General features: G+C 49.9%; 2 protein-coding genes across 2 annotated transcripts; both read left to right on the plus strand.

The window, feature by feature from the left end:
• The first annotated feature begins 1,654 nt into the window (after positions 1–1,654).
• On the plus strand, positions 1,655–8,018 carry LOC117895865 (large proline-rich protein BAG6). Its single transcript, XM_034803831.1, has 11 exons — positions 1,655–2,073; positions 2,161–2,278; positions 2,351–2,562; positions 2,629–3,411; positions 3,471–4,176; positions 4,289–4,369; positions 4,557–5,096; positions 5,615–6,202; positions 6,260–6,387; positions 6,448–6,696; positions 6,757–8,018. Exons 1-11 carry the CDS (start codon positions 2,008–2,010, stop codon positions 7,102–7,104), a joined length of 3,819 nt encoding a protein of 1,272 aa, XP_034659722.1. The 5' UTR covers positions 1,655–2,007; the 3' UTR covers positions 7,105–8,018.
• Positions 8,019–9,748: 1,730 nt separating this feature from the next.
• Positions 9,749–18,896, plus strand: LOC117895866 (leucine-rich repeat-containing G-protein coupled receptor 6). Its single transcript, XM_034803832.1, has 4 exons — positions 9,749–11,013; positions 15,716–16,724; positions 16,788–16,986; positions 17,040–18,896. The coding sequence occupies exons 1-4, from the start codon at positions 10,721–10,723 to the stop codon at positions 17,987–17,989; spliced, it is 2,451 nt and encodes an 816-aa protein (XP_034659723.1). The 5' UTR covers positions 9,749–10,720; the 3' UTR covers positions 17,990–18,896.
• The last annotated feature ends 663 nt before the right edge of the window (positions 18,897–19,559 follow it).

The raw sequence follows: 19,559 nt of genomic DNA on the forward strand, positions 1-19,559 counted from the left end.
CTGATATATACACATATTACACAAAGCACTTTCAAGATATCCGCGCAATATAGTGAAAAACAACGAGGAAAACTTCCGCAAGTTCGCTTTTTATATTTTTTGGACGCCGATCGGTGGGCTGTGCGATTAGTTTTTTGGATTAAGATTCTGCCAGGTGAGTCGCGAGAAACGGAGAAGAGCGTCGCCTAAGGCGGCAGCAAAACAAAAAGCGGCGAATAGAGTGTAAACTTACACCAATACATTGTGCAGAAATCAAATCGCAAAGACACATGCAAAATGCACACGCACACAAACACACATATGCAAGCGCTTACAGAGCTTCTTTCTAACCAACAAATATTTCAATGGTGCCTTTGAAAAAATGTGCATCGGCATTCCAGCATCTTCCCAGGGTCACCCACTCAACAAGCTGCCAGGACAGAGCACATTTCCGTGGCAGCTCCTCCCCCGCCAGAACAAGGGCTCGGGCTCGGCCCAATCATTTTGAAACCGCGGAAAGGCTCACAATCGCAGACATTAAATCAAATTTCCGCACATTTCTTGCAACGTGGGTTATGGCACGGTAAATTGTGTTAGCTTGCGGTTTGCTTTATCCCCCTCCCCCGTCCTGCTGCCGCTGCCGCAGCGCCACTTAAATATTCAAAGCGAAAAGTTCCACCACACCTTTGCGTCTTGGCGCTGACTTTCCCCCGTTTTCCTTTTCTTTATTCAAGCGCCGCTTCCGTGTGCAGTGCCCAAATATTCCCACAGGATGCAGTCAAAGGCAGCTTGATCTGAAGGGTGTAGCTCTGTCGGGCATGGGAATTCAATTGGGGAAGGGGTGGGCTAAACATGTGTGCGTGTGTGTGTCTGTATGAATGTGTGCCGTACCTTCTACGTTTTTATGGACTTCAGCCGCAGTTAACTTGTACAAATGTGCTCGTTTGGGGGGGAAATCAAAGGAGCTCCTTTGGGAGCCCGTTCATTTTAGCTAATTCAAGTTGTTAAAGTCTAGAACACATTGCGATTTAGTTTAAACGAAACGGCTAAGAAAATTGCCAGACCGACGGAAATGGTACGACGCGACTTCATCGCATTTGACAACAGTGCAGTCGATGTTTGCTATCGATATTTCGGGCTGCCATAAAAATCGCGTACACGTTCTTAATACGTGTAGAAAGAGAAAAATAGTGTCAATTTGCATTGTATATTTGATGATTTATGCCACAAATATATTCACATACATACACATTTATCAAGCGGTCTGTACCGGCATTTCTTAACGACGACCCTGTTTAGGTCACACACCTTGCTATTGTTAATATTAGTATTTTTGAGTATTTTATTTCCAGTATTTTTAATTGACGGGTTATGCGTCACCCTCTTGCTCAAATCCCCAAAGTAGAAAACGTGTAGAAATTCCATTTACAGCCATATCACAGGATACATAGAATACTATTTCGAGATCAGCATTAAATTCCTGATCGTTTGGTATCAAAATCTTAACACTGCTGCTTCCACTAGCGCTGTATGATAAATTGCGGCAAAACTTGCGTCAGGTGCCGCTTTTGCTAATTACACAAATACGTAGTTAATAAGTAGCAAATGTGTAGCTACCGTGTAGTTCGCTGTCCATTTCTCGATGCAGCAGCTGTCTGGCTGAATATCGTAATGTTACTTTTGTTGTAACAACAACTGGAGAATCAAATTGCAACAATAAATAAATAAATATTTCGTCATACAATTTTTCACAGTTGTGTAAACTTTGCGTGAGTAAACAGACGAGAAAATCAAAAAACGCGAAGCGAAGGAGCAAAGGTAAAACGATAAAACTGCCAGCGCGAAACTGAGAGCGAGACGGAAGGTGACAGCGACAGCGACACACCGAAACCGATATTCCTCCCCCCTCCCGTCAGCACACCACCCTTGCAACCTTCTGTTTGGAATTTTTTTGTGTGCGGTGTGCGGTGCAAAAGAAAATAATTTCACTGATATTCGCGGCAGTCCAGACAACAGACGGCAGCAAAAATGCAAATAAATCTTAAGGTAAAAACCTTGGATGCGCGCACACACGAATTCAACATCGACAATGAGGTAATTTTTGAGGTTGTGTGTCCAGAGTCTAGGGGCTTCCACTAATGCCCCCGCGCACGTCTCTCCCCCGCTCCGTTCTCCACGTAGATCACGATTCGCCAGCTGAAGGACCAAATAGCGGAGAAGACCAGCATTGCCGCGGAGAATCAGCGCATCATATACCAGGGGCGTGTGCTGGCCGACGACAAGCAAGTCAAGGAATACGGTGAGTCATTTGTCTGTCCCGCAGCCGCAGCCACAGCCATAGCTAACCTGCTGTCCGCGTACTTCTTTGCAGATGTTGCTGGCAAGGTGCTGCATGTCGCCGAGCGCCCGCCGTTCTCGCAGCGCGGCACCAATGCGCGCCACAACGATGAGCCCATGCGTCCCGTACGCTCGGTGGCACGTCCGCCGCCCGGCAGCATGCGCACTTCGCCCTACTTCCGCGCCCTCGACGGCATGCTCGTGGGCACCATGTCCATACCAGTGCCCAATGGTCCCGGAGCTGGGGTAGGTCTAACAGGCAGAGGTTTTCCCTGCTGAAGCTTACTGATTCGCTTTTTGTTTCCCCCACAGACACGCACTCCACCCGGTCGCTTCCCCAACTCCTCGTCCTTCTGCATCAATCGCATCACTGTGGCCCTGCACATGATTGACTGCGCCAACAACATTGCCGCCTACCTGGAGAACCCTTCGGTGGGGCTGAACAACCAATCGCTGGACATTCTGCAGCGCGGTCGCTGGTCCATGGAGTCCACCGTGGTGGAGGTGGGCGTCTCCTCCACCGACATGCCGCGCAACAACAACATCATCGACATGGTGCAGGATGCGGTCACAGCCGCTCTCACCCGCACGGGCGCACGCAACTACACGGTCCTCCAGCTGCCCACGGTGTACACCAACGAAAGTGGCGAGACGATTGAGCAGCGTGCCGGGGAGGCCGCACTCGCTGGAGCCGCAGGAGGAGCTGCTCCCGACACCAACGGCGAGACCACGGCCGCCACTGTCATCATTGAGGATGTCATTGATTCGGAGGATGAGGATGGTGCGGATGGCGGCTCGGATCGCTCTGCCACACCCACACCAGACGGCGAGGCCGAGGGCGCTGTAGGCGGTCAACCAGCTGCTGCGGCTGCTGCCGCTCCCGATGCCAGCTCCGCAGAGGCTGCCAGCGATGCTGCAGCTGGCGGCGACGGTGCCGCAGCCAATGGCGGTCCCAGTGGCGCCACGCGACGTCGCACGCGCCCACAGGTGCTGGGCCATGTCATACAGCGCTATCGCGGCGTGCAGACGCGTCTGGCGCCCTTCGTTGATCGCTACTACGACATACTCGAAGTCGATCCCACATTTGAGGAGAATGTAAGGCCCCAAAAGGGAGGATTAAACCCCCACTAAAGCAAGTTTTTTCCCCCCCACAGGACACTGCTGAGCGGGAGAATGCACAGCGCATCTTTGACCGTGTCTCGGAGGCCTTCCACTACTTGTCGCACGCTCAGCACGCCATCTCCGACCTGATGCTGGATCTCTCGCAGCCCGGACCGCGCGTGCTCACCTGTCGGCCCATACTCGTGGAGCAGAGCGGCTACATCCGCTCCAACAACATATTCACACCGCATTTTGCGCCCCTCGAGGTCATGCAGCAGGCCAACAACACAAATAACGATCAGCGTGCGCCGGGCGCACGGCCGCCGGGCCTGGCCAGAAGCGTCGAGGAGGCCACACGCAACACTTTGGGTGCAGCTGCGCAGATAATTGCCAATGCAGGCGCCAACTATGCCTCGGCCCTGGCCAGAGGAAGCGCCAGACCAACGGCGCCAGCAGCAGAGAACGCGGCAGCAAGCGACACGTCGGCAGCAGCAGCCACAAATGCGAATCCGGCAGCTTTGGCCGCCGCTTTGGCGCAAGGTGCTGCCCAGACCGCAGTTCTGGCTTCCGTTGAGGCTGCGCAGGCAGCGCAAGCGGCGGCATCCGCTGTCCAAATGGCTGTGGGAGCGGTGGCCGCCATTGGCATACCCACCGAGGGTGGACCCGTGGAGGATCCCATCGATGAGCCCATGGTGGCGCCCAATGCAGCACCGCAGGCCGGCTCACAGCCTCAGCCACAGGCACAGACTATGGGAATGGGTAAGAGCTTAGTGTGCGACAGTGCGTTTCGTGTGTATAAGTTGTGTGTTCCATAACTGAGAAAGTCCATGATTGTAGCCTGAATTCTGAACATGCCAATATGTCCTTTTAGATGAGGATCCAGAACAAACTGAAGGCCCCCGAGTGCCACCTCGGCTGCGGCTCTATATGCCCGTGGCCCTGCCAGCGCCCAGTATGTTTTTGTTGTTCGTTTTTGTTCGATTTTGCGCCGTAATTCACTCGTTATTTGCATCAGCATCCCCTGCTCCGGACAGCTCCGTTTTAACCTTTTTTTGTTCGTTTACTTTTTGCCTCTAATCCGTGTTATTCCCCCTGCCACTGAGACCAAGACCCGTGCTAATCCTCTTTCCCTTTTGCAGATCCGCAGCTGGAAATGGCACGTCTCATTCAGGCTGTGGTGAACCGAGCCACCAGTGACAATAACGATGTGCAGGTGGAGTTCAGTGCGCCCAATATTATGTCCATCAATTTGCCCGTGCATGTGGTGGCCACCGCCGCACGTCCACCCGCCCCAGGACCCGAGTCTGCACCCGAAGCAACCGCCGAAAGTGCTCCAGCTGGAGAGGAGCAGGCAACCAACAATGGTGGCGGCACCGCCTCCACCTCGACTGGCACACGCAGTGGCGAGCAGCGGGCCAACACATTGCCCACAACCGCCACACAGACGCGCTCCACGGCGCGGCCACAGATCCAGATTGGCGGCAACAACAACTGGGGCGGACGCATTGCGCCCACGCACACGGCCTTCGATCGCTTTTTGCCCTGCAACAGTCATCACATACGCGAGCCGGAGCCGCTGCCGCAGAACAACAACAACAGCAATCGCAGGACAAATGCAGCCACAGCAGGAGCAGCTGGCACATCCTCAGGCACGGCTGCAGGCGGAGCAGCGCCATCCGGTGAGTATTTTCTTGAACCGTTTGCAGGGTTTAGCACAGGTCTGTTGTCTGCCAGCAGAAGCGCTTCTTCATCGTCGCTCATTGCACAGAGATGGGAGTCGGTTGCCTGCCTTCTGCGGGCTCACTGGCTGCCATCTGTTGTATCTCTAATCTGCCTTCTATCCATGTCATCACAGCCAGTGGTAATGATTCAGGCTGGCTCTCGCATATATTGGCAGAACATCAATACTATTCAGAACGTCCGCACTTCAATCTTCAATCAAGATCAGAGAGCCAGCAGCAGACACAGTCTCCCATTCAGATCATCGTCGTTCTGCCCAGCGGTCGTCTTGGACCGCGGCGTTCGAGGGCTGTCAACGTTGTCATAGAACGTTTACTGCAGCAGCTGGAACAGCTGAACATCTTCATCAGACACATCCAAGTCCATGCAGCCCCAAGAACTCTATTTGACCGACCCTTTAATGTCCAAATTTCCACTGTACTCCCCTCTAATACTGCACGAAATATTGCGCAAACAGCTGCAGCTACAGTGGGCAACACCCCGATTGGATATGCCGATATGATCGACTTTTTCACCACAACAGGAAGCCGCAGAACGCCGCCGGTCAACACGGGCGTTGCAGCTGCAGCAGCACCGGCACCAGCCCCAGTCTCAGCCCCAGCCTCAGCCCCCACCACAGCGGCAACCACAGTCACACCATCACCCTTCGGTGACCGCTCCAGCAATCTACGCTCGGAGCTGAGCAGCTTCCTCAACAGCAGCGTCTTCGATGGTGCGCCCATCAGCCAGGAGACCATACCCGCCGCCATCAGTCGCGCTCTGGACTGGTTCAATGGCAGCCTCATCTACTTGCCGCAGTACGAGCTTCCGGAATACAATTCACGCGAATCTGTGATCAACATACTGCGCCAGAGCCTGCGTCTCATCATGGAGCTGTGCATTTCGGCACCCAGCACTGTCGCCCAGTTCGAGCAGAACCTCAAGAAGATCTGTGAGCAGTTCCGCGTGCGCCTCTTCAGCGTGCTCTTCCTGTGCTTGGGCAGTGACAATGCGGAGATCTACTGGCACCAAATGATGACCATTCTGCGCACGCCAATGCAAACCAGTGAGTAGATCCATCGAGCCAATATTTGGCCTTTCTCGCTGAACGTTCCTCTTGCAGCTTTCCAAAATCAAGGTTGGTGGGTCTACGTGGATCCACGAATTCCCACACAAACGGACACCGCAGATGCCCAACAGTTCCTTGTGCTGCGCAGCACGCAGCCAGATCTTTCCGCTGCTGGCGTGGAGGTAAGTCTCCTGCCCGTTCCTTGGTTTCTGCATCAAAGCTTATCCCAGACTAAAACGCAGCCTTTTGTTGCGCCACCGTCGCGTGCCTTCAATCTGCAGCAGCAGCAGCAGCCACAGCCACAGGCGCAAACGCTCGACACGGATGTGGAGATGACCGAAGTGGCTGGCAGCAGCAGCACCACCAACAGCGCACCCGCAGCAGAGACGACACCGCTACCACCTGTAGTAGTCGGCTCCGAGTCCTGGCACATGAGTTTTCCCAGCGATTGGTTGCCCGCAATAACGCGCGATCTGCAGACACAAGCGGAGGTGAGTGTGCGCCACGCTTCATGCCCGTTCAGCACTGACTTTCTACTCCTGTTTCCACAGCAAACCGAGCCTCAACCGCCCTACTCCGATGCCTACATCTCTGGCATGTCCGCCAAGCGTCGCAAGATCATCCAATCGGACAAGCCCACGGCCAGCGTCGAGTGTTTGATTGCCAGCGGAGTGCAGCGGGCCATACAGAGCGCTGGGCTGGGTGTCAGTGCAAACGGCACAGCCGCCAGCTCCGCCGTGAACGTAGATGCTGTGATCGACACAATGACCCACGATGCGGCCATTCAGGCCTCCTACACGGATGCCATGCGCAGCAATGTGCGCGAGCGCATCAAGCAGGATGTTGACTACACGCCCAGCAAGTATCCGCAGATCGCAAAGTTCAGCGAGCAAAAGTAGAGGACGGAAGCTACACTTTTGGGGGAGCCTAACAAGCGACCAAACACACGCTTGTTGTACATTATATACCTTAAATCATACCGTACATATATAATTTTAGTTATTAGCTAAGTTCTGTTTAAACGAGAAGACGACAGGCAACAAAACACAAATGGAAACACAATCAGAAACAGAATATGGAACGTAACACCAACACCCCAGCCGATGCGGCGAGTAACGCGATAAAATGATAATAATAATAACATAAACAATAATAATAATACCCAATCGATATAAACACAAACTGCGGTAAACAAAAATGAAACCCAAAAAGCATGAAAAAACGAAAACCCTTTGGGAAAAACGATACAAAAAATCACAAAAAGGAGCCCCAAGGAGCATCTTAAACAACACAAAACACGCTGGACAATAGACAACGAGCTGGTTGGTTGGAATTTGGCTGGAATTTATAGGCCCACACACGATGTACGTACCATTCGAAATGCTTTTTAGTTGCAATCAATGCCAAGTGGCGATGGCGTCCCCGTGTCGCATGACGTATTGGGCAGACGACCCGTGACGACAGCCAAATTCCAGCTAAGATATTTTGGCCAGCGCCGCCGGCCCCATTGACGTGAGCCGGCCGGCACATGATTGCCGATGACGAGCAATCAGGAATTTGCAGCTCAAGTGGGGCGACGGTGCAAAAACGGAATAACCATTACAACAGCCTACGCGGGTGATGGCGCGGGGTAGCCGTGTACAGGGAACAACCTGTAGCAAAGCAACGGACTCCACAGCACACCATCTGCCAGACATCCCCCCGCATTGTCACGAAATTCCTTTATTCCCCTACACTTCAGATTGTTGTCGCCTGCATTCGGAGAACATGGCAAAAGTGTCACATAAAAATTGTCTCGAGGATATTTATGTGCAAAACGAAATCAAAACAAGCAAAGAAAATATAAATTGTACGAATAAATAATAATAATTAATATATCGCGGCGCTTTTCTTTAAATATTTACTCGCTGATGATTGGGCTTTATAAATAGATTGGCTACGCAATCGATGGATATTTTTAATAACAACAGTTAAGCGCCGATCGTGTCGTGACAGTGCGTTACGAAAGTGTATAAACAGAAAGCGAGAAATCATGTGATCGTGACTAAAAGATGCCTAAAAGATGGTGTCATTTGTGGGTGTACTTTGGTTTGCTATAAGCTATAAGATCTTATCAAAGGATCACCCTACAAAGAAGAGGCTGCTTACAGCCTGAAGTTGGATGCGACTGGCTGCTGGTACTGGCACTGCTGCTGGTCGTGTGTCACCGCCAGAAATGCAGCAGTGGCAATCACTTGAAGGCGCTCTCCACCCGATGATTAATTGCGACCCAAAAGGGGCGAGAGCTGGCTGGCTGGCTGGCTGGCTGGCTGGCACGCGCATTGCAAGCGGTTCAGTTGTGCTCTGCTCTCTGGTCTCTCGTCTCCATCTCGGGGAATTTGCGGTATGCGCAGCCTGGGCATTTAAGGGGACGCCTGCCTGGTTCATTATGTATGCAGTTACCAGAACTTTGAAATAAATTAAGGCTGCAGACTTTGATGCATTGGTTTGGCCCCTCCTGCTGCCTGCTGCACTGTGGCGCTGGCGCCAAGTAGATTTTGATGGAAAATTTTCAACACAGTCGCAGGGTGGGGGGATTGAATTGTTTGTGGCTTGCTCTTAATTAGTGTCGACGCGGCTAATCCTTGACCAAAAGAGAACAGAGCACAAAGTTACAGGCGGCAGGGCATGTGGCAGAAGGACAATTTATCAAAAGTGCCTAAAAGTGGCAGCCAGACAGACAGAGAGACAAGCCGCATAACAAAATGCAGCACCACATGCACGTACATAAATGTATGTAAAAATGTATGTACTTATGTGTTTATGTATGTAAGAATGTATCAGCATGTGCATCGAACATGTGCCCATATCCATATGCATCTCGATGATGATAATGATGCCCCATACATAGATCGACAACGACAGCGACGACTGCATGGCCTAGGTTCCTGAGAAGTCAACTCAACTCCCAGCCTCGCGCTCGAAGGGGGCACAACACGCACAAGCAGTGGCAGAGTGGCGCTGACGCTGGCGCCGACTTTTGCTGCTGCTGCTGCACAGATCGAGATTGATGCCTGGCGCCGACAGAAGCAAGGAACACATGTAATTGAGTGTCGTGGACAATTGTGGCCTGGCAGCAGGCCGGCCTCCAGCTCACTCCCAATAGGCCAAAGCCAAGGTGCATGCAGAGCAGGGTGCGGCCGCGAGAGGTGCGCTCACTGGAAAGCTTTCACCTTTCGGAAAAAATAAGAGGCAGTGCCGCTCTTTTCTCTTGAGAGAGCGCCACTCATCGACTTCACTCACCTCATCTAGCGATGCGCCTTTGGGCCGAAACTTGCGCCTCAAACCACCCAAAAGTCGCTCCACAGCAGACGAAGAGAGCGAGCAGCAAGAGACGCGAGAGATTTGCGAGTGCAGCAGAAAGCAGAAGACGAAAGCGACACACAGAGAGAGAGCACGAAAGCGGTGTGTGTGAGAGCGACGCGCAGCAGCGGTGACGCGTCGCAGCGACGGCGCAGCATACGGCTGGGATCGAATCGGATCCTCAGCGCTTTTGATTCCCACACCCAGACCCAGAACCACACTCGCAACGGACCGTGCTGGCATAAAGACGTGATCACCGGGAATCAAACAGTAAATCGGGAACAAATATATTTATTACGAGTGCGCGAACAGATCGATGCGATCGAATCCATATACCCAACCAACCAACCATATACGAGCACAACCAACCCACACACAGAATAACAGAATACACTCGGGTCGCGGGTTTTTTTATTCGAAAAACAAATCAACTTTTTTAGAAGATTAATTCCAAGCATTGCTTCGATCTATGTACACTGGAAGCGCGGTTCAAGAGGTCAGCCCAGACGCCGAACGACTGAGAAGATAGAAAGAGACAGCACAGAGAGAGGGAGAGAGAGCGAGAGATCACCCGGCTGTACGGCGGAGTGAATTTGGAGCCCAAAATCCCATCGCAACGCATCCCAAAATTCCCGTTACGTGAGGGTGCCCTAAACAGCGTGTGTGTGTGTGCGTGTGTGACCCTGTGCGAGTGTGTGCGTGTGTTTGTGCGCGCAACGGGAAGTCAATGAAATTCGATGCCAGAGTGAGGATCGAAAAGTGAGGATCGAATCGGTTCCACAGAATAACCGAAAATCAACACACACAAGAAAAATCCTGCTGCCGGAAAACTATGGAAACCCCCGCATCACGCATAACACATCTGTTCGCTTAGAGGCCCATCATCGATCGAGTGGTGTGTTAGTGTTCGTGTCCGTGTCCGTGTGTGTGTGTTTTACCCAGAGCAGACCAGACTTCCCCGAGCTGCCTGCGCCGCCACTGGAACGTACTGAAAACAGTTGATAATCCGCCGCCCAACGGCATGCACCGCCGCATCCTCGATCCGAGCAGCAGCAGCAACAGCAGAAAATAGTGACTTTGTGAACTGTGACACGGTGACACTGTGACTCTGTGACTGTGAATAAAAAAAGAATTAATTATCAAGCGAAGACCTAGTGAACTCTTCCCCTCGAAATGACTTCCCTCATGTACGCCGTTTTCCACATAGCCTCGCTGCAGTGCTCCGTGCGGCCAGAGATTTCGCCGTGCACCTGCGAGACCGGCAAGGCCTCCAACTATGTGGAGCTCTCGTGCGAGAAGCTGGAGTCCTTTAATGCCATTGTGGACACGCTGGCCAATAAGCTGAATCCCGATGTGCACACCGATCTGAAGATCACCCACTCGCAGCTGGACGATCTGGAGATGCGTTCGTTTACGGATATGAACTTCAACCTGTACAAGCTGCGCATGCAATGGAATGGCCTAAGGTGAGACATCCAATTGAATTAAAGTCAATTGATCGATCGCAGATCTGATCTGAGCATGGTTCAAGGCCAGCTGCAGGTCCGCTGTCGCCCCCTGATTCCGTTGCGAAATTCCGGCAGAATTTTCCGCTCGCATGGCTATCAATTTAGGTTCCTTAAACCCAATAAAAAACCGAGCAAAATATAATGAAAAAAGTATACAAATTTCCATATATTCTACTTATGTAAATGCACGAAAAAAAAGTGCTTTCTGGGCTTGTTTACAAACCCCCAGAGTAGATACTAAAACAATAACAACGGACGGAATATGGACAGGGGTTGGTTCGGCGTTGGATTTGAGTTGACGTCAAAAGACTGAGAGGAGGATCAGACACTGTCCAGTGGCTCATTATCTATGGTCCTCAATTGTGCAAATTGCCAGCTGGAGAAGATCGAGTCGAGTCGAGTCATAATTACCGATTTAATTTTAATTTTTTCAATTAGGAAGTGGAAAGGCCCGTCTCGGCCCATGAAATTGATACAAATTACTCTCGGGCTCGGGCGCTACGGCAAAAGATGTTTTGTTTGTCTTTGCGCCAACAGATTAGATTCGATACGATCCAAAAGGCGATTCAATTCGATTGGATCCTATCGTAATCCAGTACCAACTAAGCATCTCCGAAGCAGATGCCTCTCTCTCGCTACGTCCCGGCTTTTGTCTCTCTCTTTTTGCTGTATTATTGATAATTGAATGGCTGCGCGGCTTATCAATTTCCACCGAGTACATAGAGAGGAGGAGGCTTCCCATTTGTGTACTTAAAATGCTGTACAGCGGACTCTAGCTGCCGAGTCTCTCTCTATATGGCACTTTGCGCCAGCAAACGACGCGTCGTATACTTAATGCGTACACAAAATTGATAATTGCAGTTTATTGGAATCGCTTTTGCACGTTTTCTTGGCTCTGGCTCTGGCTCTGACTCTGTCGCTGACTCTGAATGAATTCCGAATCGACTGCCACTCATTGCGTTGTGTGTTTTTATATATTTGCAATTTAAAAATAATAAATAACAAATATAAATATAAATAAATACGGTTGATCCCCCTGTCCCCTGTGGAAACAACATTCGAGCCTATTTCATAAGCGCCTGTCGGCGGGTTCATTGATATTTGACTTCGTCGGGCTTACAATTATAATGGAGATCATCGGAATCGCACTCAAAACAACAACAAAATACTCGCATGACTCAAGGCTCGGCAACGTCTTTGTGCCCCCACGCCACGAAAAATTCATTCAAGGAATTTCACGTTGCGACCCCGAAATGGGGTAGACTCTTTAGCACTGGCTTAGGTGTGGGTATTTTCGGGGTAAAACTGCACTTTTTGGTGGGTCTTTTATTCAGTTATAATATGAATTTAATTCTTTAAAATATTCCTTTAGATGTTCCTTTAAAAGTTCATTAACTTCATTGAATTTCGCAGACTTCGTAATTTTTTTACAGAAATATATCCAACAATTATTGCTGACAAGTTCTCAAATAAATTTAACAATTAAGACAAGTTTTTCCCCTAAATGAGTCGCAGAAGCAGTAGCCAATGCGTATAAGTTGAAGATACTAAAAAAAAGGTTACCTACGACCCGAAAATTGTATAGTTTTGACACTCATTAGATCATCCTACGTCTTGGCAGTAGTTCCCCTAATAAATTAAGTCCGCCCTCTGACTGGTTGCCAGAAGCTTCTATTGACTGTTCCTAGATCCCACTGGGATTACATTCAATTTTCGAACCCACTCATCCATTTCCCAATACATTTTCGCAATCTTTCATTCAGTCACTCATTCGTATGTAAAACTGAATGATTTAATTACACGACCTAATCGAATCAATGTTGTTGCACGATCTCCCCAATCGCCCAGCTGCCTGACACACTCTCTCTATCTGTCTCTGTCTCTGCATTCAGCAAAGAGCTCGAGCGCGTGCTGCCACTGCCACTGGCACTGGCCACTGAAACGGGAGGCTGCCCGCCTGCCTGCCTGTCGTACACTTTTTTACATTGATGTCAATTTATTATAATTGACCTATTGCCTTAATATCGCGCTCCGACCAAATCATGCCAACCAAGTCAGGAAAAATACTTGCTACCCTGTGCCAGTGTGTGTCTCTGAGACCGAATCACGATTTCAGCGGCACTCGCACTGAGTTTCCCTCTATTACTGTCTGCGTTATCGATACGACTCGAGCAGTTGACAGACAATCCCCATAATGAATGAAGAAACTCTATCATTGTAAGCAACAGATCTTGATGATCGCCATTTGCAGTGCAGTTCTTAGAAGAAGATAATGGATCATCAGTTCTCGGGATGGGATCTACATTGAAAGGAGTTCTTTGGGATAATTAAATGATAAATCTAATAGCAGCATTCCTGATCTTTAAAGGGGAACAATCCTACCAAAAACAAGCCAACTTCTTGGTACTCCAAGTCCACTTCTAAGTTCCCGTTCTTAGCCCATTTATGGATCACATTGGGACCGCCACCACTGTCCCCTGATAACAGATTATGTTTTTCTTCGTTTTTTGTTGATTTTTTCGTATTTATGGTGGGTACAATCTGGTTTTATGACTGGCGCCAAAATAATAAACTCAATTTTAATGATTGCTTTTTACGATCGCTCTTAATCAGAAACTCATTCGAGTTGTAGACAACTATTGAATGAGAGAGACGGCCAGCGACAGCCTCGAATGAACTCTCTGCGGCACACAGCACAGGACAGGACACCCAAGATCACGATGGCATGGCATGAGTAATACGAGGCACGATCGTACACTCTCTCTCTCTCTCTCTCGTATATGACCTTTTTGATAGATTGATCACATTGGTCTTGTGCTTTTCTCAGGCGATAAGGCCATGCCAGACCATAGCCATAACATACCCATAGCATATGTATTTTGTGTTGGTCTGTGTGTGCGTACAATCGTTGGTTTATATGTTCAATCACTCGCAGATTTGTTTGAGGCTATTAATATGGTTGTTATTGCTATTATCAGAGTGCATCAGCAGCAGGCAACGGGCAGCGGGCAGCGGGCAGCCCTGAGAAAGTGCGAAAAGTGTTGACAATTAATTATGATAACTCGTACTCGTACTCCTCCTCGTGCATAATAGACATAATGGAATATTCCTCCGATCGTCTGTCTGTCTGCGATAATGCTCAAAGTCACAGTAACAGTCTCCTCCTCCTCCTCCTCTTCCTCCGATAGATGTTGAATTTTTCGGGTTGTTTTTTCAGTCAATGAAAAGGAAAGTTTCGATGTTTTCATATTTGTTTTGGGAGACCCAAAACACAAAGCCTCAATGGGTGGATGGTTGGAATGTGTTCGAACTTGTTTTTGTTATTCTCCGCTCCACTCTGTGTGTGTGTGGGGGGCAGGGAGCCTCGGTGCGATCTCTGGGGGTCAGTCCAAGTCCAGAGACGAGCCGAGTGGCAGGCAGTCCAATTGAATTTTATTATTACGCTCAATCAATGATCGGTGGGGGCCAAGCCTTAGGTCGTGTGACAATTATGCCGCTGACGTTAAGGAATTGTAGATATAAAATATCTATATATTGGGTATATATAGAGAGAGCGAGAGGGTTGTGTGCACCTCTAAGCATGTATTCCAGCTTCATCTCCATCTCCATCTCCAGCTATCTTCTTGTATGTACTCAGCCACATGTGCGTCAAGTTCAACGGGCTCATTATAGATACAGATACAGATACAGGCAGTAGCAGCAGCCTCCTGTTTCTCCTGCTGGCATTTTTCTCATTACATAATCAACGCTTGACAAGTGGCTCTGCACTGCCTCCTCCTGGGCGCTGTGCTATCCATCAAGATCCGATCTGGCTCTGTCTGGCTGCCTCTAAAAATAGCGTCTGCCAATCAATCCAGCAATCTGCCACTGCCACTACCTGTACCAATAACGGGCGCCAAGGATGTCCACTCTGGGGCCAGTCTGCACGCCCCCTTCCATCCCGTCAAGCGGTGCAATTTGCACGCCATCCAGCCCAGTTCCCATCATGCATATGGATGGCATGGCATGGCATTCATTCATGGGGCAGTTTGGCGCCTCAACGGCGACAACTTAATAGCCACCTGCAGACATCGATAAAGATCCGACGGGGATCGGCTACTGGTGGTTATGGGTGCGCCAGTACCTGATAAGCCTGCGTCATCGAGTCCAAAGTGTGCAGCCAGGGCTGGGAATGGATGGAGCACACAAACTTCGATTTTCTTTAGTATAAATCTTCCAAAGAAAGGATTATCCACACTTACCATAGATGGGAAATACAAATCTCTCTCATATTTCACTCGAATTCCATTTGAATATTTCATAAACAAACATTGCCCGTAGTTCGTCACTTCATTCAGATTTTTGTGATAGATGCGAGTGGAATTATCCGGAAACAGCTGGATTCCCCTCAGAGGTGGGCTCTGATAAGCGTTGACACATCTGTCTGCCAGATCTAATGATGCATTTTTGTGCATAATTAGGTAGAGTTTCCCACTCTCAATCAATGGCGAAGTTCCTAGCACTTTTCAGTGTGGTTTTTGCGCTCTGAAACCCATCGGATGGGCTTGTCATTCCAATCTGATGATTTCTGAATGCGATGCGGGGCTTTCTTCTAATAATACTTGCACGAAGTGTTAATGAATGTGTCTGTTTTTCTTTTTTTTCGTGGCTCTATTTATAGATCGCTGCCCGAGCTGCCGTTCCGTGGGTTATCGAATGTCACCTACCTAAGCGTCGGCGACAACGAACTCGACGAGATCCCGAAGCATGTCTTGAACCACATGCCGAGTCTGGCGACCCTGGACATTGGGCGCTGCAACATACGAGCGGTGCAGCAGGACGATCTAAAGGGCATCCAAGTGGTCACGAATCTCATTCTGCCGAGCAACAACATCACGCGACTGGACAGAGGCGCCTTTCCGCAGAGCTTGCTCATTCTCCATCTCGGGCGGAATCAGATAGAATCGCTCAATGGATCGCTGCACGATCTGCACGTGCTGCAGTCGCTCTTCATCAATGCGAACAACATCAGCGAGCTGGATGGGGAGCTGCCGGATGGCAGCAGGCTGCGCCTCCTCATGGCCCACAACAATCGGCTGGAACGGCTGCCGGCGAACATGGCTGGGATGCGGTACCTGCAGACGATCCACGTGCACTTCAATCGCCTGCGCTCCTTCGATCGTGTGCTGCGCAACTCGCAGGACCTCGAGGAACTGCTGGCGGGCAACAACGAGCTGGAGTACCTTTCCCAGGATGAGTTTCAGGCCTGCGGCCGCCTGGAGGTGCTCCACCTGGCCAGCAATCACATTCGCTCGCTGAACTCCTCGCTGCTGCCCATGGTGAAGCTGATGAATGCCAATTTCTCGTTCAACGACATGGAGGAGTTCTCCATGGAGGAGCTGCACGGCCTGCGCCTGCTCAAGGGTCTCGATCTGTCGCACAATCGCATTGCCCGTCTCCTGCCCAGCACCAAGGGCGTGCAGGAGCTGGTGCTGTTCGAGCTGCGACTCGATCACAATCAGATCGTGTCCCTGGATGGTGCCGTGGCTGGTTTGGGCAATCTGCGCATACTCGATCTGTCCGCCAATCGGCTGGAGCATCTCTTGCTCGGCGACTTTGATGGCATGCAACGACTGGAGATTCTCGACATGACTGGCAATCAGCTGGTGGAGCTAAAGCCACTCGAAACGGTAAGTTTTGATCCCTGGAACTTTGTGGTCTCAAATCTGACTCTCTGTTCCTTCTGTCCGCAGACGATGCTGCCCAATCTGAAGATCCTGAAGCTGGCTTTCAACAACATCACCAAGCTGGAGCGAGACTTCAATGGGCTGCCGGTGCTGTGCCAGGCCAATCTGACGAACAATCAAATTACGACCATCTCGAGCGAGCTCGTCACCAATACGCGCTGCAAGAATCACAATGTGCCCGGCAAACTGGAGATACATCTGGATGGTGAGTTATCTTGGCTTATGCCTCAACCTTTACTCACCATTTTCCTTTCACAGATAATCCGATCATGTGTGATGTGCGCCTCAATGAGCTGTGCCGCTTGATGGCCGTGCAGGATGCGCGTATACGCGGCCGTTCGCAGTGCTTCGAGAACGATCAGGAGGTGTGCACCGTGCTGCCGATGCTCTACAAGATTGATCTGCCGCTGCTGATGACCAACCTGAAGATCGGCGGGGGTGAGGATGCCAAGCCCGTGGTGCAGATGCTCGTGCCGACGCTGCTCAAGACCAACGAGGAGCTGCTGCCGCCGATTATAGCCACGCTGGGCCAACCGCTGATCAATCCTGTGATCATTGGCACCGCTGCGGTGGGTCCACTGCCGCCGCTACTCACCACCAGCACCACAACCACGACAACGACCACGCCTTTGCCTGTGCCGCTGGAGAGTGAACTGCTGGAGAGGAATGAGACCGCCACAACGACACCAATGCCGCCCACGACGAGCACCACGACCACCGCAGCGACACCAACGACGCCCAGCAGCCAGTTGGCTGCCACGGAGCTGGTGACGACCACTGCACCCACCACGACAACGACCAGCACGACAACGCCAAAGCCGAACGAGACATTGCCCATCATCCTGGACATTGAGGAGCCCAATGTGGTGCCCCATGCGGATCCCTTGCCCATCAATGACACGGGAAATGCAGGGGTGGAGTTGCCCAATGTTCCGAAAGAGGCGGATGAGGCGGTGCCGCCGCCTGTCGCGGTCGAGGATCCGCTGCTCGAGCACGACCACGAGCACGAGCGGGATCTGGATCACGAGTCGGTGGCCAAGACCGAGTACGAGACGGTGGAGTATATTCCCAATCTGGTGCAGCCGCCGCCCACGCCGCCGCCGAGCAAAACAAATGTGCTCGAGGAGGACTCCGATTCGCAGGCGAATTCCGTGCACGCGGAGTCCGCCCAGAGTCTGCAGGTGCCCGAGGAGCCGCCCGAGGAGTGAAGCGGTGCACCCCCGTGCCCACGTGCTAGGGGACGTAACGAATATTTAAATGTAAATCGCAGCGCGGGCGGAGGACGAGATTTGGATGTGAATCGTACGAGTAGTATGTCTTAAGTTAATTTAGTTTTATGTTTTATTTAAGCGATCGCTAAAATCGAAAAGATGCCACGACCGGAACCACACATATTGAATGTTTTCTGTGTTTTGGTTTTGTTTGGATTCGAATTCGAGTTCGAGTTCGAGAACAGGCAGAAGAGAAGAAAAGAAGAGTAGGAGGAGGAAGAGTATCGATGACCCACGGACAACACGGACTGACAAACGGTACTGTCTTTATGCTTTAAGCTTATTTGTTGTGGGCTCAATTTCTCGTATGTGTGTGTGTGGGGGATAGAAATAGGAAACGAACGAACGAACGGTGAAGCGAACCGGTGAGAGCGTTGCGGAGAGCGTAAACGAACGGGGAATGTGCAAGGAAGCGCAACAGTTGGCGTTATGGAAATATATACACAACATACACATAAACGAATATACATATTAAACATATTTAATAACTGTACACACCCCCATACACGTTCGTTGAATATCTAAAATGTTAGGTACTTAGATCTTAGAAAACAGAAAGCAACAAAACAAAACAGAACCGGTAAATGCGACAAAAGTAAGCGCAAAACATTCACAACACAGCCACACAACTCACACAGACGTAGCAACGCGCTCACACAACACAACATACACTATAAAATAAAATATTAAAGAAATAAAAGCGAAAAACAAAAAATATATTAAATACATACACACTATTTGTTATCCGTTTCGTTAACAAGATGAGAAATTAGATTTTAGCGTGTAATTATATGAAAATGAAAATGGTATTCTAAATAAAAATCGTAAATAAAAGTCAAATATCGAGGAAAGCAGTCGTTATTTCTGCAGATTTCTTGCAAAACCAATTTTCAAGGAGCAATCTGAAGAGCGTCCGAATAATGAAAACAATTTGGGTAACTTGCCTTCTCAATTCCGTTATGAAGCGCCTCGCACGGACCACGTTCCTGCTCGACCCTGATGTCGGTCTTGGCTATTAGCATCTGTGCACAGCATTAAAAGATTTGGTTTGTCAATAAACTTAGATCCTGAACTACTTAGTGGTTTTCACTTTTCACTCCGCGCAACTGTTTATTTAAGAAAAGTTTGTAGCGCTGACCAATGATGGCCTGGCCTAGGAGTTTCGGCCCGAAGCAGCTCCCGCTGTCTGTTTCTGGTTATTTCACGGGAAGGCATTATTCTCCAAACGTTTATTTTAAACATGGCCGCAGCTAAGTACACTTTATCCACCGTTGTTTTTAGTTTTTAAATAATAACTAATCGGCAGCCAGCTGTTTGCCGTATCGATGAAGGCATCGATAGTCAGGGTGAGGGTACTACTTCCATTTTACACAGCTTGTGTTCAACTTGAAAAAATATTTAACTATCTAAATTCCCAGTTCGAATGTAACGAAAAAAAGGCTTTAAGGCATTTGTTCATCAAAGTAATAGGAAAGTCGCTCCGAATTAATTCGATTATAATATCAAT

Source organism: Drosophila subobscura, chromosome J (assembly GCF_008121235.1).
Source record: "Drosophila subobscura isolate 14011-0131.10 chromosome J, UCBerk_Dsub_1.0, whole genome shotgun sequence".
In the NCBI taxonomy this organism is placed as follows: domain Eukaryota; kingdom Metazoa; phylum Arthropoda; class Insecta; order Diptera; family Drosophilidae; genus Drosophila; species Drosophila subobscura.

Bases quoted from the DNA above. Each gene is read 5' to 3' on its own strand.
- LOC117895865 (XM_034803831.1), top strand. From the start codon at position 2,008: ATGCAAATAAATCTTAAGGTAAAAACCTTGGATGCGCGCACACACGAA. The intron at 5,097-5,614 runs GTGAGTATTTTC...TTGCGCAAACAG, and splicing joins AGGCGGAGCAGCGCCATCCG to CTGCAGCTACAGTGGGCAAC. The intron at 6,203-6,259 runs GTGAGTAGATCC...TTCCTCTTGCAG, and splicing joins GCGCACGCCAATGCAAACCA to CTTTCCAAAATCAAGGTTGG.
- LOC117895866 (XM_034803832.1), top strand. From the start codon at position 10,721: ATGACTTCCCTCATGTACGCCGTTTTCCACATAGCCTCGCTGCAGTGC. The intron at 16,725-16,787 runs GTAAGTTTTGAT...TTCTGTCCGCAG, and splicing joins AGCTAAAGCCACTCGAAACG to ACGATGCTGCCCAATCTGAA. The intron at 16,987-17,039 runs GTGAGTTATCTT...TTCCTTTCACAG, and splicing joins ACTGGAGATACATCTGGATG to ATAATCCGATCATGTGTGAT.